The sequence below is a fragment of the Melozone crissalis genome, unplaced genomic scaffold (genome assembly GCF_028551555.1).
Source record: "Melozone crissalis strain CALT ecotype California unplaced genomic scaffold, PUWL_Pcris_2 ptg000049l_1, whole genome shotgun sequence".
NCBI lineage: Eukaryota > Metazoa > Chordata > Aves > Passeriformes > Passerellidae > Melozone > Melozone crissalis.
Window position 1 is genome coordinate 1,680,334 of NW_026535827.1, and position 25,074 is coordinate 1,705,407.

Genomic DNA, 25,074 nt, shown 5'->3' on the forward strand with positions numbered 1-25,074 from the left:
TCTGTCCAGCAGGTCACAGGAGATGGATCCAGAGGCACCTTTCTGGTTCCGATCCGGGCTGTTCTGCTATGAACCTTCAGCAGAAGCTGAGAGGTGTAATTCTCAGTGACTGCTGTTTTTTTCAGACTCTCTCGGCCGTTTTTTTTCTTCTGGCTTGTCTCCCCTGGAGTTATCACTGCTCTCCTGGGACTTCGTCCAAGTCAGGAGCTGCCCTCTCAGCTCTTCAGGGCTGATACCCCCCTTTTTGGTGGGAGTAGCCCACCCAGCGGACGCCAGTTGTCCCGTCTCGGCTGTTCTAATGGCCTGGAAAGGCTCTGGATGGCCTTGGGGCGGCCCACGCTCCAAAGGACGAAAGGAGTCTTCAGGTTTTTCAGTTCTTCAGTGTTGTTTATTAATTCTTATCTGCAATATTTTCTCCCGGCCCGACAGAGGTCCGCACAGCAAGCCAGCCATGAGCACACTGACTGCCCTAGGGGCGGTCGCTTAATTTTATACTAAAAACTACGTGTCAGATATTTACCCTTTCTCCCCAATACCTTTCACCCTTATTGACAAGTGCACATTCAGTAAGAACCAATCTCAAAGTGCCGCCACCACCATCGAAGATGGATGACAAGAAGAAGAAGAAGAAGGACAGGGCACGCCCTAATTGCTCCATCTTGTCTCCTAGAACCCCCCTGTACCGAGATTCTAAAACCTGTGTTTTCACTCTATAATTAATCTATCCCTTCACCACTTAGCCCCGTGTGATCCTGCCATCCTCATACGGGCGTTGCTTCCCGTGCAGCATCAAAGTCTAACCACCAAACACTCCTGGCAACGTTCCAGGACTTCCGAGCCCCCCAAGGGTTGTCTCGGTGACTCTGCACATCAGGAATGTTGTGCTGAGTTCCCACAGACAACATGGTTACAAAAACAGACATATCTCAGGAGCAGAACAAGAGAGGAAGGAGCCAGCTCTCCTGGTGCTTAAAACCAGGAACACCAAGAAATCAGTTTCCTTAGGCCATTTTCCATGCTGGTTGGCTGAACACCCAGGCAATGACTGGTAAAGGGTGCTGAACTGCAGGTGGTGAATTAATGCAAGCAAGGAAGGTGATTTTCTTTATTTATAGCTATCCCTTTTCCTACTGAGATTTGGATCAATGATTGTCCCAGTCTGAGGCAGTTAGATTCTGCTTAAAAGAGGTAGAGAGACCCCCCTCAGAGCTCAGCAGCAGGCTGTAGGATTTTGAGCATCACTTTTGTGCTGAGTGTTTCAAGTAGCAGAAACCTGATCCCAGTTTCTTCTGAGGCTCTGCAATGAATTTAGGCTCTTCTCTCAGATTTCCCCTTCATTATTTACTTGAGGCTTGGACCTGAAATCTTTCTACCCAAATCCTATTTGTTCCAGCCAGTTTTATTCTCATCTGTTTGACAAATACTGTTATCTTCTGCCCTGAACACAGTCCACATCTTGATCTTAGCTAGGGGCAAGGTGGGTGAGGTTTTGTAGACCAGGAGAGACATTCCTGCTTGCCACACATCTGGGAAATCAGGTGCTTTGGGGGGGGAAGGAGAGGTTAGATTCCTTGAGGTCTCTGCATTTCAGAGCAAACATCTGCTTCAAGTATGACCTAAACCTCTGTCAGATACACTTGTGAAGTGTGCCTGAATTTGCAGTGTGAGCCCAGCACATCCCTCTGGCAGAGAGGGATGGTCATGGACAGAAAGCAGTTCCTGTTCCCCATAACAAACATCTAACTGGCATATTAGGGACAGGATTAGGAGTTTTAAATGGAATTGATTCAGAAATACTGATGAATAAACTGGCCACTGCAGCAGGTAGCCTAACAAAATTGAAGCAGCCTTTATAGTAATCTCTATTGGCATTAGGAACTAGCCAGTGACAGATTTCAAAGTACTGCCAAAGTAAGGAAGTATGAAAAGGCCGGGGACCAGGACCACAAGTTAATAGTAGAAGCACTTAGTACAGTTCAAGGTAATGTGTCTTTAGCTTTCAGTTGTAAACAAGCACAGTTATGGATGCAGGCAACAGCAGCTCTGATCATATGGGAAGGGGGTGAAGGTAATTTTCCAGCTGAAATTTGGAAGATTGTGTGGGATAATGCAATTGATTTTGAAAGGAAGTTTCAGTCTGTCGCAGAATGAGGCCTTTGTCGGGGATGAGCCATTTGTTGGTGAGGGGAGACTCAGACACTCAATATGAGTGAAAGCAAGTTCCGTTTATTGAACAGAGCATCAGACACTTATACAGCAAGTAATAAGCTTATGAATATTCTGTATGCCAAGCGATCTATTGGTTAAACTATACCATCAACTCTTCCTCATTCCTTTGGGCCTACATTCTCTATTTCCCACGTCTCTCTGTCCACTTGTTATCATACTCTGCTAGGCCCAAGGACACGCTATCTTGCAGGTGCAGGACTTGGAATTAGCCACAGCCTTGTACTTTTCCAGTCTCTAGTCAGCTAAATTCTCAACACATGAGGGCACTCTTTAGCTGGTGAAAAGCCCGTGTGGCTTCCTTTGTCCACTGGAGATCTCTGTTTCCATTGGCAATAAGAGCATAGAGGGGTCTGGCGAGCAGTCCATAATTATAAACCCACAGCTGGCACCACCCGGCCATGCCTAAGAAGGTTGGGAGTTCCTTTGTTGTTTGGGGTTTTTGGGTTTGGCATATGGCTTTTTTGAGAGCTTGCCCTAAAGTCTGTTGCCCAGCACTGGCCTCGTACTCCAGGTAGATTACTTTCTGTTTCACTACCTGTGCCTTTTTCTTTGATACTCTGTATCCTTGGAGTCCTAGGAAATTCAAAAGGCTTACTGTCCAGGCCACACATGCTTCCCTCGTCCAAGTGGCTACTAGAAGACCTTCCACGCACTGCAACAGCCTCCCTTCTTTCTGCGGAGCTTCCCAGGACTCTGAATCTTTGCAAGTTGTTCTCCAATCAGAGTGGGGGAATTTTTTGAAGCCTTGAGGCACATGGACCATGTGAGCTGGGTTTTGCACTGCTTCTAGGGCTTTCCCATTTGAATGCAAAAATTTTCTGGCTGGCTTCATGGATAGGGAGGAAAAAGAAGGCACCTTTTAGGTCAAAAACAGTAAACCAGGTTAGCTCAGGTGTTAAACAAGTTAATAAAGTATATGGATTTGCTACCACAGGGTATAAATTCTGTGTTACCCTATTGACAGCCCTTAATCCAGTACTATCAATTATTGGGCTGATTCCTTCCCCATCTTCTTTTTGAGGGGGTACTGCTTAATTCTCATTGGTTGTGTTCCTTCCTTAAGCTTGATGCTCATGGGGGGGCATTTTTCACCCTCCCTGGTAGAGCAGAGGCTCATACCCCCAAAAATACTTATTTACTTCTTCTAATATCTCTTTACTAATGTCCTTCTTAATTTCAGTGGCTGTTAATGTTAAGCCTTACATCTTTATATCATTTGCCTCCAGAGAACCCTTTCTCATTTGAGAATGTTTAGCGAATTGGGCATATACAAAAGCTTCTAAGTACACGTTACTTTAAAGGTTTGCAAAAGTATGCCTTCTCAGACTGGCCAGTTGTTCCCCACACTACAACATAAACATTCTCCACAGGTACTAAAGCTTTATTTAAAACTGAATATATGGCCCCTGTATCAACTAAAATTCCACCCTTTTCTTCTGGTCTCACTGCCTCTCACAGAGGGGTCTGTTACCTCCTAGTTCTGGATGAAATTAGACTGCCAGGAGGGGGATGGGTGAGAATGGGTGTACCTATGGAGCCTGAGTCCTCTTCCCTTTTGGGGAGGTCCTCCTCATCCTCCTTCCCTTACCTTGGGAGGAGCCTTTAACAAATCATATGTACTCATTTTGTGAGTTGTAATCAGTTTGCGTTTCAGCATGATAATCTTTGTCTGACTTCATACATTGCTGTCTTATGCTGCATGCTGAGCAACACGTTTGATTTGCCTTCTCTTTGCTTTGTTTTTTTTTCAAGAGCTACACCAGTAGGTCAGAAGGAGCTCTGAACCCACAGTTACTCTGCCATTCTGTGTGATTTCTTAAAGCAAAAAGACACATCAGCATACGGGATCTTATCCCATTTACCTTCCCATTTTAAAACAGCATTAACTGCAATAAGGTATTACAAGTCTTTTCATTTTCTGAGCAGCCCCTACTGGCAGCCTTCTCCCAGTGAGCCCCTCCCAAAGGGGCTAGTTCAGGAATCTCTTTGCTCTGGTTAGTTCTCATTATCTCCTTCTCCTTATACTATCTTGTTTCCACCCAAGCCTCAGTGTCTTTTCTCAGTTTTTCCTCACAGACCTCCAGGTGGCAGGTATCAGATGTGATTCTCCACACATAAGCTTTAAGATCTCTGGTTCTGAATTGGCTTGATTAGGAACCTTTAATTTACACTTAAGACACAGAACAGCAATACTAGCGCCTCTCACAAACTCTGCATTGCACATAAGGTGCCAGCCTCTCAATGCACCAAAAACTCCCGGGAATTGCCTGCAGGCTATTTCGTTTATCACTTCGGCGTTTATCACTTAACCTCTATGGTGGGTTGTTCTCAGTCCAAAGTTACTATATTACCCACTGAAGTCCCATAAACTCATTCATCTCTTCTATCTAAACTCTGTTTTACAAAATCTCAGTCTTTTCTAGTTCTCTTCTTGCACAATCTAATTAAAGCATTGTTTCTACTGACACTCACTTTACTGCCTTGCAAAAGGCTGTGCCTGTTACAGCAAAAACTCTGATATGCCCACAAACACAGACGCTTCCCCCCCGCCTTATGTCAAATTCACTAGAGTCAGGACTTGAATTGCTGGGGGGGAGGGGGGGGGAATTCTTGGAATTCCTTTAATTCGCTTTACCATAGTTAAACATAAATCACCATATCATAGTTCTTCTGTGCAAAATACTACACTTGTTGCAAACAAAATCCTAAAATCTCCACAAACACCACTATACAATCCGAGAATCAAATTACCACAACGCGCCGGAAGAACCACACAAACTCACCAGGAAAGGGCATATCTCTCAAAGTGCCCACTTTTCTCAACACAACACAGCATACAATAATTCAGCATTTACCCACATCAGCTTTCTCTGGTCCTAACACGCTCTGGACACAATCAAAATAATAGCACACAGTAAAATTCCAGAGATCAAGTCCAAACTACCAGGACAAAGGAACTCCCTGAGCTCGTACTCATGGTTAAAATGTGCCAAATCTACACAAATCACCACATTCAAACACAATAAATATCCTCACTGACATTTCTCCACTTGTTCCACTTCTCCGCAGGGCACTCCCTGCCCCCACAGCCTGCCGCAGCCAGTGCCTGAAGCCTCACCTGTCCGCTTCAAACACGGGTAGAACTCACTCCCCCGTGTCATGGGTGAAGTCACTTGTTTGCTCTCTCTTTAATACGCCACACACTCACATGGTTACAAACACATAAACATTAACCACACAATGCATTAACCATACAATGATAGTGTCCGGACACCACACGCACATACACACACAGAGGTTAAATCGACCCACCCCCAGGGTCACTAGCAGTCACTCTACCGAACAGTGAACCCCTGTCTCTAGTCTAGCCGCTCTATCGACACAGGCACAGGCTGAGGACTCAGACATCTCTGAGTGACTTATTCAGCAGTCCTATTTCTCTTTTCCCCCGGGGGCCCCACAATACATACCGTATCCTCTGCACACCAGCAGGTCCTTGTCTGTCTCCACAGGAGGCAAGCTGAGACAAGTGGAGCTCCTCCAGGAAAATCCTTGGGCGCGCCTTGGAGGTCTGTCTATCCCTTCTGCCCCTGTGGGGACAGAGATGGTCCCATCTGGGTCACCAGAATGTTTTGCGGAGATAAACAAAACTCCACAAATTTGGTGAAAGTTGTAAAGGCGGTATGTTTATTACAGCGCTGGATGCATGTGGGAATTGTTCCCCTAAAATGACATGCATACCTCTGGGAACTTCAGGTCCCTTTTTATCCCCCTCTCAAATACATATGCATACAATTTCACCATAGGTTCATACATAATTTTTACGAATTTCGCGTGGCATTTGCTGCTAGTTCTTCTTTATCAGAAAGAATTCCTAGGTCAGGTTGACCTGCTCTCACAGCAGTCTCTGTCTCTCTATCACCTTCTGTCTACCCCACCTCCCCCCCCTTATCTCTGTCCTTCACTGAAGCAGTTTATCTGAGCCTAGGTTTTTGCAGTCAGACTACACAGCAAGCTACATACCTAAAGATGTACATTCCACCTAAATCAAAATGGATTTCTACCCTGGAAAATTTCCACTCTGCCTCAGAGGTAGGATCAGGAGAAAGACAAAGAAGGTTCAAAACTTGAAAAGGATATAAAGAAATATTTATAAACACTAATAAAGAGTAATAAGAATTAGAACAAAACCTTCAGGACACTTCTCCTCCCCCCACAAACTTTTCTTTCCCAATGACAATGTAAAGGAACGAACCCTAAAATTGCAGTCAGGTTACCACCTCTAGAATAGTCTTTATTCAGTTCACTTAGGGAGAGAAGTCCCTCTTGTTAATGTTATGGAGACTTCTCCACAAGAAAACAGTTCTCTCGTGACTCTCTCCAGGAATAGCAGCTGCCTGGGGAAATCTGCAATAGTGAAATCATTCCCATTTTTCACAGCTTTTCCCACAGCTGTGTTTATGGGCCATGTCAACTTATGGGGTACTGTTTTAAAGATGAGCTGTTCAAAGGCAAAGGTTTGCATTATCTATCTCTGAAATCATCTTCTTCCTGGGGGCTCTGGATCTTTATCATTCTTCTCTCCTTCTCTGTTCACACTCCTCATAGGATCACAGCTACTTTAACAACTGCTTACTTTGGCATGGAGGCCTTTGCTTGATACCTACAATTTGAACACTTTAATCTCCCCATAACTTCATGCATTATACGGAAAAAAGTCTTTCTCCATATCTTTACAAGAGGATTTCAGCCTAAAATTAAACGCATCTCCTCATCCCTCTCATCTGGGACTCAACTTCTTCTTCACTTACTTTGGTGTTTTCATGTTGCTCCCCTACATTGCCGGCATGTTTTTCCTTTCTCTCACTCGAGGGAGGATTGAAGCACTGGAAGAGTTAATATCTTGCCTGGGGCCTGCAGATGGTCACCTGACCCAGGCTGGGCTTAGTAGCTTGCAGTGGGAACTGTGGCTGGGGGGGGAGGATGGCTTCTCTCCCCTGCCTGGTGGTTGCACGCAAATCTCTACAGTGGTAGAATCTTGGCTGAGCCAGCCTGGGGCTGCTGCTGGGGGCAGGTGGGCCCAGCTCAGCCCCGCTTAGTAGCAGCAAGATGTTAGAAATCACAGCCATGGCCTGGCCCAGCATTGGCTCCATGACCTCCCCTCCCCTGACGGGCAGCCGATATGGGGGGGGGGGGGGGAGGGGGCCTAGGTGAGCAGCCTGAGAAGGGGGCCTGGCCCCAAAGCAGGGGCTGCCTGGCTCCTGTTACTTCTTTGCCACCCGGAAAAGAAAGAAGAAGTTCCCGTGTTTCTTTCATCTTTAACATGTGTTTTTCACAGAGGCGTGAATAACTTGCCAGTGGCTGGTGTTGTTATGAACAAAAATTCAGTTGATTTTTTTCTGTGAGAAAAAAGTTACCACTACTGCTGGGCTGCTGCCTGTGTTATGGTAATTACGGGTCGTTGTTGTTAATGGTTGTTTTTGTCTTAGTAAAAGCCCTGGCTAGGGCGAGGTAATGGCCCTTCTCAGAGACAGTAATGGGTGGAGACCTTCCCAAACAGTGAGGAGAAGAGACCTGGAGGGAGTGGGGGTTATGCAAAGTGACTCCAGGACCAGCATGCTGTGTGGGTCCCCCACTCCGAATGTACTGAGAAAACCCCAAAAACAACGAGCCAAATAAGAGTTGAGAGACTGGAGTGATGTCTGGACGTGAGGAGCCGAGTGCTGAGACTGCAGAGATGCTGAACACCTTCGGAGCCCCTCTCGCCCTGACCATAGGAGTCGCCCCCGGAGATGAGGGCCTGCTAAGACAGCCAGCAAAATCAACATCTGACGGCAACACCACGCCCTAAAGGCTCCCACAAGGACGTGATTCCCCAGCTCTGCCCCTAGTGGACAGAGCTGTGCTTATCCTCCTCCTCTGAGTCACCCTGGGAGACAGGACAGGGACTGCAGCCCTGCCGAGCCGCCCAATCCTGAGCTGATCACTTTTAATAAAGGCATTAAAAAGGAGAAGAAGTCTCCTGGCCCTGTTTATTTCAGCTGGGGTGCTCGTCTGGAATAGCCACGCTGCAAGAGGACTCAGGACTGGCCATCTTGGACCCTCAGGACAGCTGGCTATCAGGACCAGAGGGATCGGCTCAGGAGCAGCGACGCAGAGGAGCACCGGAGCACCGGACTGGTGAGAAATCCGGTGGCAGGAGTGGGAGACGTGCGCATGTGTGTGTGAGTGAGAGGGCTGGCAGCCGGACCCTCGACCTGAGAGTGGACCCCTCAGTACCGTGTTTCCGGACTCCTGCGAAGGGGCCGGCCGGGAACAGGGGGCGGTGCTTCGAATTTGTGTGAGTGAGTCGTCTCCCAAGGGGGAATAAAGGGCCCCCCCCCTCCGGGCGTGCGGAGGGAATATTTGTATGAGTGGCACGCACCCAAAGTAAGTCCTGACAGAGGGAAGTCAGGCAGATTTGTAAGTCCCGAGAAGGATTCGAGTAAGATTTGTCAGTCCCGAGAAGGATTCGGGTAGCTCACAAGCCCTGCAGGCAAAGTAAGTCCTGACAAAGGAGTCAGGCACAAACCCCAGAGAAGGAGGCTGTGGTTTGCTTTTAAGTCCTGATACGGTGAAGCCTAAAAATTGGCGGGTTAGGCAAACTAAAAATCAGGCAGTTGTTTTTCCTGACTGAGGGAGTCAGGCACGACCCGGTTTCTTAAGGCCGAGGCTTCGTGTGTTCAAGTCCCGATAGATGTAAGACCTGACGTTGGGAAAGTTGGGCAATCAAGAGATCGGGCAGTTGTTTCAGTATAAAGTCCTGAGCATCAGGCAGAAATTTGAAGTTCAGTGGAGGAGGCTGAATCTCCTCAAACAAGGTTGTTTTTGAAATTACCTGTCAGTAGAGGCACCTTTGGGACTTTTTATTGAGACCTGGAAAATGGGAGGGTGTAATAGTAAAAAGACCGGCAAGAGACTGAGGGAAATACATCCCAATAGTCCCAGTAAACAGCTATCAGCAAATACACCTGCTGATGGGCAGAACGTTCAGGGTAACCCAGATATCCCTCAAAGCAGTTTGGCATCTGAAGATGGGCCATACTGTAGCACCAGATCCAAGACCTCCAAGGCAGAGAGACTCTTTCCCCTCAGAGAGGTTCCTATGGGAGGAGTAGCGGGAGGTGTTGGCTTTGTGAATGCTCCCCTAACTGCTTCTGAGGTGAGAGGATTCAAGAAAGAGTTGGGGCATTTAGTTGAGGACCCAGTGGGCATAGCCAACCAAGTGGATCAATTTCTAGGTCCAAATATCTACACTTGGGGGGAGATGAATTCCATCCTGAGTATATTATTTTCCCCAGAAGAGGTCCAGATGATTAGGGCGGTTGGCATAAGAATTTGGGAGAAAGATAACCATCCAGGACCCCAGGTGCCATCAGGTGAACAGAAATTGCCACTAACGGATCCCAGCGGGAACCCTAACCAGGAGGAGGGGAGGAAGGCCATGAGGGAATATAGGTCTTTGATAATATGGGGGATCAAAGAGTCAGTTCCCAAAGGAACTAACACCCAATTGGCATTTGAGGGTACACAGGAGAAAGATGAAGCTCCTGCTGCCTGGCTTAATCGTCTAAGGCGGAACTTCCAGTTGTACTCTAGAATAGACCCAGACACCCTAGAAGGACAAATGCTGCTAAAAGTCCAATTTGTTACCAAATCTTGGCCTGATATACGGCGAAAACTGGAAAAGATGGAAGATTGGCAAGAGAAGGACATTAATGAGTTAGTAAAAGAGGCATTGAAGGTGTATTTAAGGAGGGAGGAAGATAAAGCAAGGGCTAAGGCTAAGATCATGGTTGCTGCAGCTAGAGAAAGTGTGGGATGGGCGGGTCCACCACCAGGAGGAGGCAAGGACAGGCCAGTACTGTCAGGTGCAAGAGGGATGGAGACACCTCAAGGCCCTTTGAAAGAACGACATTGCTATTATTGTGGGGAGGCAGGGCACGTCAGAAGGTTTTGTATAAAGCTCAGTCTCGATGTGGCAATAGCCAGGGAACAAGATAATTTAGGGAAGATCTTTAAAGATGACGATTAGAGGGTCAGGGGCTTTACACTATAGGGGACCCGATGCAACATCTAGAAGACCCCTTGGTAAACTTTGAAGTGGGACCCCGAAATGAAGAATTTGAATTTTTGAGTAGATACAGGAGCAGGTAAGTCCTGTCTCAACAAAGTACTAAAAAGTATAGTATAGTGAAAAAAACATCTGAAGTTAGACAAAAACAACTAGGTAGAAAGGATATTGAATAGCACCAAAACAGGCCAGTAATACTTAACTTGTAATAAGTGATGTGAAAGTAAAAGGTACCTTATTGTTGTCTTGTGTGTGTGAGAGTGAGTCACAAGCAAAGTCAGCCTCAACTTCCCGGGCAGGTGGGAAGGGGGCAGCGGAAGTGTGTGTATGTGTGACCTGCAAACCAGGCTTATGTCCCCCGGGCAGGTGGGGGCTTTGGTCAAAGAGTGTGTGTGACTTGCAAACCAGACTAGTGCTCCCCAGATGTGTGAGGGAGCCGTAGCTGTAAGAGCGTGAGTGACATGCAGACAGCCTCACAGGTGAATGTGCACCAGAGGCAACCAGAGTCAGGGCCCTTCCAAGAGGCCCAGAGATACTGAGACCTGTGGGCCAACCCCAGGGTGAGGGGGGCTACAGGGACCCGTGATTATCTAGCAATAAGGATCCAGTTTGTGTCTTGAGGGTGTGAAGGAATGTGTGAGAGTGAATATAGACAAATTAGAATAGAGGTAATGTAGATTGTGCATTATAAGTTTTACCACATCTCCTTAGAGGGAAGTGTATTGTGTAGAAGAATGGTGTAAGAAAAAAAATTTAGGTGTAAGGGGTTGAAAGAAGTATTTAAGCTCTAAGCGAAAGTAAGAAACAGAAGTAAGAGATAAATAGACAAGATCTTGAAAAATAGAACAGAAAACCAGTGAATTAAATATACAGAAAAATAGGGGAATAAAAATACTTTGGGAGTTATGTTAGCTGAGAAATACAACTCCTTGCAAAATACAGAGTATGTAGAAGTTGATGAGAGAAACATGCAAGCTATGGAAAAAGAGAAATTAACCAATAACATTAAACAGAGAAACTGAGTTTTGATAAAATCATTAAATAGCAGACCATTAATGCCTGTGTTTGAAAGCCCGTTTCAGGTACTCTTCATTACTAATTCGACTGTGCAGACCAAAGGAAAAAGGTTGGACTCACATCACTCTCACCCCCTGGCATTGGACCAGGATTCAACATCAGGTTTTTTTTCCCTCTGGCATTCTGGCATTGGACCGGACTGCACCCCATTCTCCCTCTGGCATTGGACCGGACTCCACCCCTTTCTCCTTCTGGCATTGGGCCAGACTCCCAGTTTTTCCCTCTGGCATTGGGCCAGAGTCCACACCACTCACCCTGGGCACTGGATAAGGATTCATCCACATCACAAGTTAATTCACCTGAGTATACTGTGATTTAAAGTTGACTCTCAGAAGGAAGAGTCAAAAAGACTGAACTGTGCGGGAAAAAAATTGGTATCAAGAGTTCAAACATTGCTTAAAATGTTTCAAGACTGTTCTGTGTAAACTATGTTGGTAAAAAGTTTAAGACTGTAAATAAGTAATTCTGGTTAAGTTCCCCAATTTAATTCTAAAGACTCCAGGTTTATCCTCTACAGAACACTCCCCTGGGGAGGAAACCAAAATTGGTAGGGAACAGACCAAGAGAGGTTTAACCAGAGAAGCGGGTAGAAGGGACTCTAAAGAGCTTGGAAGCTTCTCCTCAGTAAAATTCCCCAAGAGGTAAGGCCGGGTGGGCAGGCTGTGCAAGATGACCCATACCGGACTCTTGGGAAGGGTAGTACTGATGGCTCTGATTGCTGGTGGTGCTCTGGGAAGCCCAGCTGAGCCGTGCAGTGAGTGCTACCAACCCCGTTATGAGGAGGAAGAAGTGAGCCCCTTGTCGAGAGTCCACATCAGTTCTAACCCTGATTGTGTTAACCCCTCCCAATTGGTCCTTTATCAGAAAAATAAGAGGGTGTATTGGATAGCATACAATACTGCCACTTTTAGGCAGCCACTCCTAGGAGAGTGCCCTATAGGGGAAGCCTGGTTGTGCTTTGAATGTGATGCTGCTGAAACAAGCTCAGCAGATCTAGTAAAAAGCAAAGAAATGGTGAAAATGGTAAGAAAAATTGTTTGTTACAAGTATTTATATGAGTGTACTGGAAAAGAGATAAACCCCTTTTGGAACACATTTCAGGGGAGCTCTAAACCCCTAGGTTTGATCTGGTCTGGCAGCTGCGCCGCTAGAGTGATAAAACCAATTTTCTTATTATCCAAAGAAACTCGATCAAGTTTGGGAGTTCCTATATATAAAGATGTGGGAGAAAATAAACAGAACCGGGAAAGTGAAATAGAAATGAAGAAATTCCAAAATTGTAAAAGCCAAGTTCGGATCCCAATATCTATGTTAAACAAAGTCATCAAGCTCCAGGCAGTATTAAAAATAAAGAATTCAATTATTAGGAACATTTCAAACGAAATAAAAAGATTAGCATGTGTAAATAATGAAGAACAAACTCCTACACTTGATCCCAGTGGGTGGGAGAACCTGGAGATTTTCAAAAAGGATGTATGGGAAAAGGTAGTTTTTCTCGCTGGGTGTGTACTTGGAGGATTGCTTTTTTACTATGCTTATTTATCTGTTGTAGTAAAATAGTACTTGCCGTGCAGACCAACCTGAAGAAACCAAGGAAAGTAACAAGGTTAAGTAACCATGATTACCAAAGTGCACAAGAGATTTATAGTAGATTCAAAACAAAAAAATTGTAAGTTGATGCGAGCTTAAAATTTAAGCTCGATCAAAGAAAAAGAGGGGGGACTGTTATGAACACAAATTCAGTTGATTTTTTTTCTGTGAGAAAAAAAGTTACCACTACTGCTGGGCTGCTGCCTGTGTTATGGTAATTACGGGTCGTTGTCGTTAATGGTTGTTTTTTTATTAGTAAAAGCCCTGGCTAGGGTGAGGTAATGGCCCTTCTCAGAGACAGTAACAGGTGGAGACCTTCCCTTCTCATTTGAGACCTGGGTTGCCTGGCTTTTAATTCAGCTGAAAATGGGGCTCGGACACCAGAACGTCTCCCTTGAAGGGAAGAGGCTTGGACTCCAAGGGTTTGGATTAGAGGCACAGGGTCTGGAGAGGGGGTGGAGCCCCGGGATGTGGAACCCCGAGCACGGCCCCTCCTTGCCCGAGACATCACAGGGGATCAGGCCTGCCTCCGCCCGCGCTCTGCTCTCCACGCATGCGTGCTTTCAGAGCCGCTCCCCGTCTCTCCCGAGCTAACGTCACTCTCTCCCGCCCTGTTCCGCCTCCGAAATCTCCTCCCCTCGGTCTGTCCCCGACTCTCTCTCCTCCTCCTCTGACGCTGTGTTCACACCCCCCACCGGTGCACGCAGCCCGCCCCCCGCCAGCACCCGGGCCCGCGCCGTGATCCGAGCCGATCTCCGCGCCCCTACTTCCGGGTCTGACGTCACAACCATGCGCCTCCTGCGTCTCTCTACGGTGGCCCTTTGGGGCCGTGCAGCTTCCCCGAACTCGTCGCCCGTGTCTGATGCCCCTCCGCTGGTTTGTGACCCTCCCCCAGGGTTTTCGCGAGCCTTGCCCTTCGCGTGCGTCTTTGGCACCGTGCCGGCTGGAGCAGCCGCCGCTCCCGGCGTTGTGCTGATGAAAGCCGTACCAGAAACTGTATCTCCCATTACCTCCTTACTCGCACCCCCCGCCGCAGCCGCGCCGCCCTGCTCTGCCGCCGCCGTGCCCGCCGCGAGAAAGCACTTCCCCCGACCCCTTTTCTCCCCCCCGCATCCCCCCTTCCGATCTCGCTTCTGAGTCGGAGCCTGAAGCCCCTGTGCTCTCTGGGGTTTCAGGACGTTTTAGGGATTTCTTGGGGTTTCTGGGTCTTGGAATCGGAGGCTTTGATATTATTCCCTGCTCCTGTTCCTCGAGAGCTTTTTCCCCCTGGCTAACTGGGGCCAGAGCCAATCTCTGCCGAGAGCCTTGCTCTCCTCCCCCTTCTTCTAAGGGTCCTGCAACAGCTTGTTGCCTCTCCAGTCTTTTTGACTGCACAGAAATGCCTTCTAACATTATTCTTGCCGGCGAGAGCAGCTTTAAAGCTGTCTCATCTTTTTTCGTGGCTAAGAGATATAAGTGCCTATTAATTTCCTGCCAAAAGCCTACTTCGAATAGCAGACGTGTCTCTGAAAATGGGTAATTAGGTCTCACCCACAATAAAAGCTGTTTCAGCTCCTTCTTTGAGATCCCGACCGTATAGGTCTGGGCTACCCCTTGCAAGGCGGACAAAATTCCCAGCTGTTCCTGGGAGAGTGTGCTCCCCATGTTCTTATTTTTTACCTTCTCACCGAATCTCTGTGGTCAGAGCAGTCCGAAGGCTCCCGATCTCCGTCCAGCAGGTCACAGGAGATGGATCCAGAGGCACCTTTCTGGTTCCGATCCGGGCTGTTCTGCTACGAACTTTCTTCGGCAGAAGCTGAGAGATGTAATTCTCAGTGACTGCTGTCTTTTTCAGACTCTCTCGGCCGTTTTTTTTCTTCTGGCTTGTCTCCCCTGGAGTTATCAGTGTTCTCCTGGGAATCCGTCCAAGTCCGGAGCAGCCCTCTCGGCTCTTCAGGGCTAATACCCTCCCCTCTGTGGGAGTAGCCCACACAGCGGACGCCACTTGTCCCGTTCTCAGCTGTTTTTGACAGCCCACGCTCCAAAGGACGAGAAGAGTCTTCAGGTTTTTTTCTCGGTCTTCAGTGTTTATTAGTTTTTATCTACAAGATTTTCTCTCGGCCCGACAGAGGACTGCACAGCACATCAGCCATGGACACACTGACTTTCTTTCAGGGCGGTCACTTATCTTTATACCCAAAACTACATATATTTACCTATTTTCCCCAATGCTTTTCACCCTTATTGACAGGTGCACTTTTAGTAAGAACCAATCCCAAAGTGCCACCACCACCACAGAAGATGGAGGCCAAGAAGAAGAAGAAGAAGAAGGACAGGACACGCCCCAATACCTCCATCTTGCTTCTCTAGACCCCCCTGTACCGAAATTCTAAAACCTGTGTTTCACACAATAATTACCTATCCCTTCACCATTTATCCAAGTGTGATTCTCCCATCCTCATACAGGTGTCGTCTCCTGTGCAGGATCAAAGTCCAGTCACCAGACACTTCTGGCAACATTCCAGGACCTCCGAGCCCCCCAAGGGTTGTCTTGGTGTCTCTGCATATCAGGGCTGATGTGCTGAGATCCCACACATGATCTTAGCCTTGGCCCTTGCTTTATCTTCCTCCCTCCTTAAATACACCTTCAATGCCTCTTTTACTAACTCATTAATGTCCTTCTCTTGCCAATCTTCCATCTTTTCCAGTTTTCGCCGTATATCAGGCCAAGATTTGGTAACAAATTGGACTTTTAGCAGCATTTGACCTTCTAGGGTGTCTGGGTCTATTCTAGAGTACAACTGGAAGTTCCGCCTTAGACGATTAAGCCAGGCAGCAGGAGCTTCATCTTTCTCCTGTGTACCCTCAAATGCCAATTGGGTGTTAGTTCCTTTGGGAACTGACTCTTTGATCCCCCGTATTATCAAAGACCTATATTCCCTCATGGCCTTCCTCCCCTCCTCCTGGTTAGGGTTCCCGCTGGGATCCGTTAGTGGCAATTTCTGTTCACCTGATGGCACCTGGGGTCCTGGATGGTTATCTTTCTCCCAAATTCTTATGCCAACCGCCCTAATCATCTGGACCTCTTCTGGGGAAAATAATATACTCAGGATGGAATTCATCTCCCCCCAAGTGTAGATATTTGGACCTAGAAATTGATCCACTTGGTTGGCTATGCCCACTGGGTCCTCAACTAAATGCCCCAACTCTTTCTTGAATCCTCTCACCTCAGAAGCAGTTAGGGGAGCATTCACAAAGCCAACACCTCCCGCTACTCCTCCCATAGGAACCTCTCTGAGGGGAAAGAGTCTCTCTGCCTTGGAGGTCTTGGATCTGGTGCTACAGTATGGCCCATCTTCAGATGCCAAACTGCTTTGAGGGATATCTGGGTTACCCTGAACGTTCTGCCCATCAGCAGGTGTATTTGCTGATAGCTGTTTACTGGGCGAGGAGGCATTTGTGTCCCAACTAGGAGGAGGTAAAGGGACAGCAATAGGTGGGGGAGAAGAGCCTGAGTGAATATTAAGTGGAGCTGGAGAAGGGGTGGAGAATGCAGCAGGTGGAGTAGGCACTTGTGGTGGTGCAGAAGGAACTGGAGGGGCTGAAGGGGGTTGTGAGGGAGTGGTTACCGGAGGGGATACTGGGTTTATCATAGCGGAAGCTGAAGAGGTAGAAGGAGGAATTTGAGCAGGTGGTAATGAGATGGCCGCTGGGGGAACAACCGGACCTGCCCTTTGAGGTGCTTGAAGAAGAGGATTATAAAGTGGCGGGGCAGAAGGAGGCAAATAATCCAGGGGGTCCCATCTTTTACTAGTCCTATCATCCCCTCCTTCATTTCCCTCTTTCTTCCTCTGTATCTTACAAATTCGCATCCCTTCATCTTCAATAGCGCTCTTTACCCAGCAAGCTACATACAGTAATTGCTCAGGATCAGTATCTCCTCGAGCTGTCACATAATTATTTAATTGTTGGCACATCCACTTATCCTTTGTCCCACACCAAGGCCATCCTCCTTGCACCTCTAATTCTGGCCACACTTCCATACAATAATGGATCATTTTCACTTTATCTAATCCCTCCGTGGCCTCTATAGAATCCCATTTTAGTAACAGTTCTCCCAAGGGACTATTGGGATGTATTTCCCTCAGTCTCTTGCCGGTCTTTTTACTATTACACCCTCCCATTTTCCAGGTCTCAATAAAAAGTCCCAAAGGTGCCTCTACTGACAGGTAATTTCAAAAACAACCTTGTTTGAGGAGATTCAGCCTCCTCCACTGAACTTCAAATTTCTGCCTGATGCTCAGGACTTTATACTGAAACAACTGCCCGATCTCTTGATTGCCCAACTTTCCCAACGTCAGGTCTTACATCTATCGGGACTTGAACACACGAAGCCTCGGCCTTAAGAAACCGGGTCGTGCCTGACTCCCTCAGTCAGGAAAAACAACTGCCTGATTTTTAGTTTGCCTAACCCGCCAATTTTTAGGCTTCACCGTATCAGGACTTAAAAGCAAACCACAGCCTCCTTCTCTGGGGTTTGTGCCTGACTCCTTTGTCAGGACTTACTTTGCCTGCAGGGCTTGTGAGCTACCCGAATCCTTCTCGGGACTGACAAATCTTACTCGAATCCTTCTCGGGACTTACAAATCTGCCTGACTTCCCTCTGTCAGGACTTACTTTGGGTACGTGCCACTCATACAAATATTCCCTCTGCACGCCCGGAGGGGGGGGGCCCTTTATTCCCCCTTGGGAGACGACTCACTCACACAAATTCGAAGCACCACCCCCTGTTCCCGGCCGGCCCCTTCGCAGGAGTCCGGAAACACGGTACTGAGGGGTCCACTCTCAGGTCGAGGGTCCGGCTGCCAGCCCTCTCACTCACACACACATGCGCACGTCTCCCACTCCTGCCACCGGATTTCTCACCAGTCCGGTGCTCCGGTGCTCCTCTGCGTCGCTGCTCCTGAGCCGATCCTTCTGGTCCTGATAGCCAGCTGTCCTGAGGGTCCAAGATGGCCAGTCCTGAGTCCTCTTGCGGCGTGGCTATTCCGGACGAGCACCCCAGCTGAAATAAACAGGGCCAGGAGACTTCTTCTCCTTTTTAATGCCTTTATTAAAAGTGATCAGCTCAGGATTGGGCGGCTCGGCAGGGCTGCAGTCCCTGTCCTGTCTCCCAGGGCGACTCAGAGGAGGAGGATATGCGCAGCTCTGTCCACTAGGGGCAGAGCTGGGGGATCCAGTCCTCGTGGGAACCTTTAGGGCATGGTGTCTCCATCAGATCTCCCCGCTTCGGTCCGAGTCTTGCTTCCTCCCAGACCTGGCCCGGGAACTCTCAAAGACAGGGTGAGGACCAATGAAGGTTTCCAGCATTTCTGCAGGCCCAGCACTCCGCTCCTCACATCCAGACATCACTGCAGTCTCTCATCTCTTATTTGGCTCGTTGTTTTTGGGGTTTTCTCCGTGGGTTTGGAGTCGGGGTCCCACAAAGCATGCTGGTCTTGGAGTCACTTTGCATAACCTCTCCCCTCCAGATCTCTTCTCCTCACTGTTTGGGAAGGTCTCCACCCATTACTGTCTCTGAGAAGGGCCATTACCTCGCCCTAGCCAGGGCTTTTACTAATACAAAAACAACCATTAACGACAACGACCCGTAATTACCATAACACAGGCAGCAGCCCAGCAGTAGTGGTAACTTTTTTTCTCACAGAAAAAAATCAACTGAATTTTTGTTCATAACAAAGGGGGTGGGGCGGTCAGGGAGAACATTGGAGAGGAGCCCTGACTGAGAAGCAACAACAGCGCTGCTGTGAAGACAACACTGCTACTGTGTTCTAGCCTGGCTACTGAGATAGTTGCGTCCCCTCACCAGCAAGGCTGCCAAAGAAATCCTCTACTGTAAACAGCTCCGCCACTGCCCGGCAGAAATCATATGACCTCTCACCAGGCCTGGGTGAGATATTAACTCTTTCAGTGCACAGACGAGACCTACAGGCATCAATCCTCCCTTGGGTGAGAGAAGAGGACAGAGTGAGAACATGTAGAGGAACAACATGAAGATACCAAGGTCTTTGAAGAACAGTTCAAGTCCCAGATGGAAGGGATGAGGCCATGCCTCGATCTTGGGGTTGAAGTACTCTTGTAAAGCCATGGAAAAGATATAATTGATACATCAGACTCTTGTTCCCTGTAACCCATTGAAAAGTATGGGGGATGAAGCGTTCAAATTGTAGATATGAGCAAAGGCATCTATCCTAAAGCAAGCAGGTGTTGAAGTTGCTGTAATTTCATGAGAAGCTTGAACAGAGAGAGAAGAGTGATGAAGACCCTCCGCCCCAGGGAAAGAAGAAGAAAACCTCTGTTCTCAGGGATGATCTCAGATATAGATAAAGAGAACCCTTGCTCTTGAACAGCTCATCCATAAAATAATACCCCATAAGTTGGCATGGCCCATAAACACATCTGTGGGAAAAGCTGTGAAAAATGGGAGGGACTTCATGATTGCAGATTTTCCGGGTGGCTGCTATTCATGGAAATTAAAAGCTATGAGAGAACTGTTTTCTTGTGGAGAAGTCTTCGTAAATCGACAAGAGGGTCTCCTCTCCCTAAGTGAACTGAAGAAAGACTATTCTAGAAGTGATAAACTGACTGAATTGTTTCTGTACATTGTGAGTGGGAAAGAAAAGGTTATAGGGGGGAGGAGAAGTGTTCTAAAGGTTTTATTTTGATTCTTCTTTTTCTTTTTTATTAGTTACTGTTAATAAAGATTTCTTTATACCTTTTTAAAGTTTTGAACCTGCTTTGCCTTCATCCTAATCCTATCCCACAGCAGGAAATGAGTAAGTATATTCTAGTAGGTGCACTGGTGTGTTGCCAGCGCTAAACCCACCACATTTTTGTGAATTGCCAGAGAGCAAGAATGACCAAAGTGAGCAAGGGCTTTCTAATTATTCTATGAGACTTTTCTTGTCTGCTACAGTTTCTTTTTTTACTGTATCCGCTATGTTTCCCTCTCAAATGAGATGGAATAAGGGGTTGCTTGATTTTGCTATGGCTCATTAAAGAAGGATGTTAGAGGAGCAGTCACATTGGACTCATGTTCTTTTGAAACTCCAGTACTTGGTACTCTTAGGGCAAAATAGATGTGAAATCAATGTGACATGCACCTTTGTGTCAGTGCATGGCTGCTCTGCTCTTCCAATTGCTTCTTGCTGCCACACATAAGAAATAAGAAAAAGTATGATGGATGGCATTTCAAAAATGCAATACACTATGTATTTGAGAAGGAAAACCCTTATTCCTACTGAAGATTTACTGGTTGTTTTGTACTTTTTGGGGGCTTTGTGGCTTTGGCTATTTCACTGAAGAAGTCAGCAATGGCACCTTAACTTCAGCTTAACAGTCTGTGTTAATAATTGTTTTTAAAATTATGATTTGTATTAAATTGGGAGCAATTTAATTTTAGTTGAATTACCAGCTGATCGAATACCCACAAGAAGTGGATATCAGAATACATTTTCAGGGGACTTCCCTCCTATGTCAGGATGTTTAATTTTATATCAGCCTCGAAGGGAGACAAACAAGCCTTTGTGAAATGCACCTCAGGAAACATTCCCACCCAAGGGAGACTCAGAAAAGAGTCCAAGTGGTATGGCTTTCACATGGTATTTTATTTACTTGCCACTTAGTTTTTTGTTCATTAAGTTTTTCACTTGTACACTTGACTGTCCCATTAGAGCCTCTGGCTAGATCTACCCTCTGACTAGATCAAATCTGAGCCATTTTACAGTGTGGCCAGGAATCATTTTTTATTTATCACTTTTTTTTAGCCCTTTTTTTTTCTGCTTCTATCTGCATTTCTCAGAGCAGGGATTAAAATAACTTTTTGAAAAATTTTTAATCTGGTAATTCATCTTTTGTGTTTCCTTTCTAGGCCGAATTCATCAAGCTATGGTAACATCTCTAAATGAAGATAATGAAAGTGTAACTGTTGAATGGATTGAAAATGCAGATACTAAAGGCAAAGAGGTAAACCTAATTATTTTAGAACTTTTGTCTTTTAAAAAATGTGCCATCTGCATGAATTATGCTTTGGAATTTGCACTGGAAATGGAGAAAATGTAAATCTTAATTTACATAACTGTTGCCTTTTTCAACCTAGAAATGAAACTCAGGAGAGTTTTAATATAGGAGGTAATATAAAAGTGTATCTTTATTTGTAGGCCTCCAGGGGCATTTATAGGGAATGTCCACAAAAGCCCACCCCTACAAGGGGTGCATACAGTTTTATAGGTTTTGTAAATTAGCATAATTGACAAAAAAAACAATTAGGAGCACAAGTGGTGAGGCAATTCCCCCTGGATCAAGCCCCTTCTAAGTCTTCCCTTCCTCAGTACTAGCTGTACTTTGTTTATCGTGAAGAGTTCTTCTCAACCTTGGTAGCCAGGAAGAACCAAGATAGAATAGGGTCCTTGTACCCCCCAGGGCTTGGAGCTCTGGAATTTGTTTTCTTTCTGTCTAGGGAAAGGGCATGGAAAATTACTGGGACAATCAGTCACTAATGCAATAGGTTACAAATATACTTGTAAAGAATGCAGAAAATATATAAGGGAAAAAAAGGCAAAAATCAAAATGGCATCAGATGATTCTTTGTTTACAGACTGTTTTAAATGGGAGTTTTTAGGCAAATGCTGGTTTCTGCTGTATTAAATTTTACGTCCGGAGTTCTTTGTTATAGCTTTTATATAGTGCTGTTCATATTTTGATTTTGAAACAGATTACAAAGGCTGAACTTGTTACCCTTTTTACAAGTAGAAAAATCAAATTTTCAAGAGGGATAATGACTTGCAATTCAGACAGGAAGCCAGTGGGAACTGGATTAAAAATCCTTTTCTGTTTGTATTATTGAGGGATTAAACTGCTAGTCTGTTTGTTTTAGGCAATAATTTTCCAGCCCTGCTTTCTTTAAGAAACTGTGTCTGTCTCAGTTATGCTTTGCTGTCCCATCTTCCTGTAAATTTTGGACCATGTTGGCCAGTTTCAGCTGAAATTTGGAGAAGTGACGAAAGTGAAGGGAGACTTGCACATCCTATTGATGATCATTGGTCTCAGATTTATTGATCCAGCTTACATACTTTTATAGTAGTGTTAATTAAGCTCATACATATTGCAAAAGCTAAGCTCATCATTGGTTACAGATTACATGCCAACCCCTCCTTTGTTGCTAATACCTGTGGTTTCTTGTTGAGGCTAATACTTGTTTTTCATATCCTGCTGTTGACTGTTATTTACTAGCCTCAAGGACTCCATGTTTTTCACCATGTTTTTCTCATCATATAACCAAGGACACAGTGTTATTGTTTTTCTCGTAAGGAAAAAGGCTGAGAACTTACTACTTACAGCTGCTTCTTACTGCTTAACCAGCTGTATATGATCATGGCCTTTTTCTATAAGCCATGTCTGAACAAAACTCTCCACAGAGAAGCAGCTCAGAAATAATTGCATTTCACCAGTTTTGTCAAAACATGGGAAAAAGGAAAAAAAAGGTTGTGAGAATGTCCTGGTGATCTCATCAGCTGAACTCATCTTGCTAGATACAGAATCCATAGAGTAGTGAGGTCTTTGAAAGGTCCAGCCAGAGGAAGTAGCAGTCTATAGAGACCAAAGCTATTTAAGATTTTAGGAAACCGAGTTTCAATAGATCTGAAGCCAGTTATTTTTAAGTTCCTGTCTTATCCTCCTTACATTTTGCAGCTTTTTGAATGAGGAGGGCTTACAAGGAAAAAAAATAGAATCATAAATTTGATGTGGCTTCAACTCTACTTATTATTTCTTGGGTGATTGTAGTTCATGTGTTTCTTTTGCATTGTCTGGGAAATTTCAAATGATTGAGATTTCTTTCTTTTTATGTTACAAAATGTCTTTCATATTCTGCAGTGACTGTCAAATTACCACAGTAATACTATCTACTTCTGTTTTAATTTAATCACTTTACAGAATTATCAATACTTATTGGTATCACATCCTACTCCTAAGAAGAAGGGAACACCCAAGATTCATAGATGCCTGTGGTTGAAAATGTCAAAAGCTAGAAGGGTCTGAAAAAGCTTACAAAGTTTTATTATCAAATCATACACTTGGTGTGGAAATTGGTATAAGTTTTGTCCTTATTTTCTAGTAGTAAGAGAAATAGAAGAAAAGAAGGAATAGAGAGAGAGTGAGAGATCAGGTAGGAGAGGAAAGGAGATCACCAGTCCTGGTTCCAGTGTTGATCCAGCTGATGGGGTGTTCAAGGTCCGGGAGGTATCTTTGTGGGGGTATCTTTTTATAGATAAGTTTTCCCCGCCTTAGGATTAGGTTTCTTGCTCTCCTCATCAATGAAGTAGCATGCACAGTCTGCTCTTCTAAGCCTTTCTGGAAATGGATTGGGGGACTATGAGGGTCTTTGGTCGTCTCGATCCTCCTCTATTGGATTGGCCTTCTGTCCACAGTTCATGCCCATTTCTTGACCTCACTTCTGCGCTTGCACTGTCCTTTACATTGTGAAGTCACCGTGAACCAGAACAGGGAAGTGGGCCACAGAAAGGTACTGCCCTACCTTTGTATGGTCTTCCTCTCCAGCCACATCCTGTTCTAACTTGCCCACTTGCACAGCTATCAGTGTTTGAGACATAGCAGTGCATTAACTCCTTGCTGTCCAGGCTTTGACATATGGTTATTTTTAATTACTCTCTTTTCTGAAGGATCTGTTTTAAACTTACATGAAGACCAAAGCTTACACTGTTTTTAGTGAAAATAAAATAAGATCATTGAGGTTATAGAATTAAGAAATTGTGGGGTAAAAGCACTAAATATATTTATTGTTTATTCTCAAAAATATCAGGAGAAATAGAGGGTAAATATTGTTCTAAGAATCATAAATGTATTTTATATTCTTTTACACAGATTGACTTGGAGAGCATATTTTCACTTAACCCAGATCTTGCATCTGATGAAGATATTGAACCTAGTCCAGAGACACCACCACCTACTTCAACAGCTAAAGTGAACAAAATCATGAAGGTTGGTAATACCTATGCAGCATGTTCATATTAAACTTTCAGTACTCCTATACACGTTGTTATGCTTGAATTTTTAAATCTAACTTTTGTGTCTGTGGAACTACTTGATAAGTGTGTTCCTTTCTTTTTCCTATGCTGAATAGGGGTTTCTAACAATTTTATAAGAACAGGTTTGGTAGAAAAGGAGTTGGGGACTAATATTTATATAACTAAATATATCTCAAGGAAAAATATAGAAAATGTTTTGGAGGTTGTTTTGAAACAGTATACATAGTTTAGTCTTCACCCTGGGCTCTTATAGGAAGGATTTGGCAGCAATCACTTCTTTGTATTGATGATGTCATGTTATTTTTATTTACTGGAAAGAAGCAGAGGTAGGGCTGCAGTTTACATTTTCAATAATAAGGTGATCAAATAACAGATATTTCTTTCTTTTACAGAGTCGACGAACCATGGCACCTATTAAGAATGACATTCCTGCCAGAGATAACAGAGGTAAATGTTATCTCTTTCCCTTTGTCCGCGTTTGACACTGGGTAAGCCCCAGGCACCCACGAAAAATCATTTATTCATTCTCCTCTGCTATAGTTGAGCAGAGGAGGGGAAAAGAACAACTAAAGGGGTTCATGAGTTGAGGTAAGGATTGGAAAGAAACACTTTAAGGGCAAAACAGGCTCAAAACTTTAAAGATATAAAGAAAAATTTATTAACAGAATTAAAATAGGATAATAAGAATTAAAATAAACCTTTAGAACACTTCCCCTCCCCCCAGCCCTTTTTTCCTTTCCACCGACAGCACAGGGAGACAAAACATGGTGTTTTTAGTCAGTTTGTCACTTCTAAAAATCTTTCTTCAGTTCGCTTGGGGAGAGGAGTCTCTTCTGCTATGCCGTGGGATCCTTCCCATAGGAGACAGTTCTTTGTGAACTTCTCCAATGCCATTCTAATTTTCACAAGTAGTAGTCCTGCCCAAACCTGCTGCAATGTGAGTCCCTTCCACAAGCAAAACAGTCGTCCCATAACTGTTTT

At 45.4% G+C, this 25,074-nt stretch overlaps 1 protein-coding gene across 1 annotated transcript in view; it reads left to right on the forward strand.

Moving 5' to 3' along the window:
* The window catches only part of LOC128943622 (kinesin-like protein KIF2A), a 236,267-nt gene that overhangs the window by 64,861 nt on the left and 146,332 nt on the right, over positions 1–25,074 (forward strand). Inside the window, 3 exon segments of the mRNA XM_054286517.1 lie at positions 20,919–21,013; positions 23,930–24,046; positions 24,486–24,540. Coding sequence (XP_054142492.1) covers positions 20,919–21,013; positions 23,930–24,046; positions 24,486–24,540 — 267 coding nt within the window.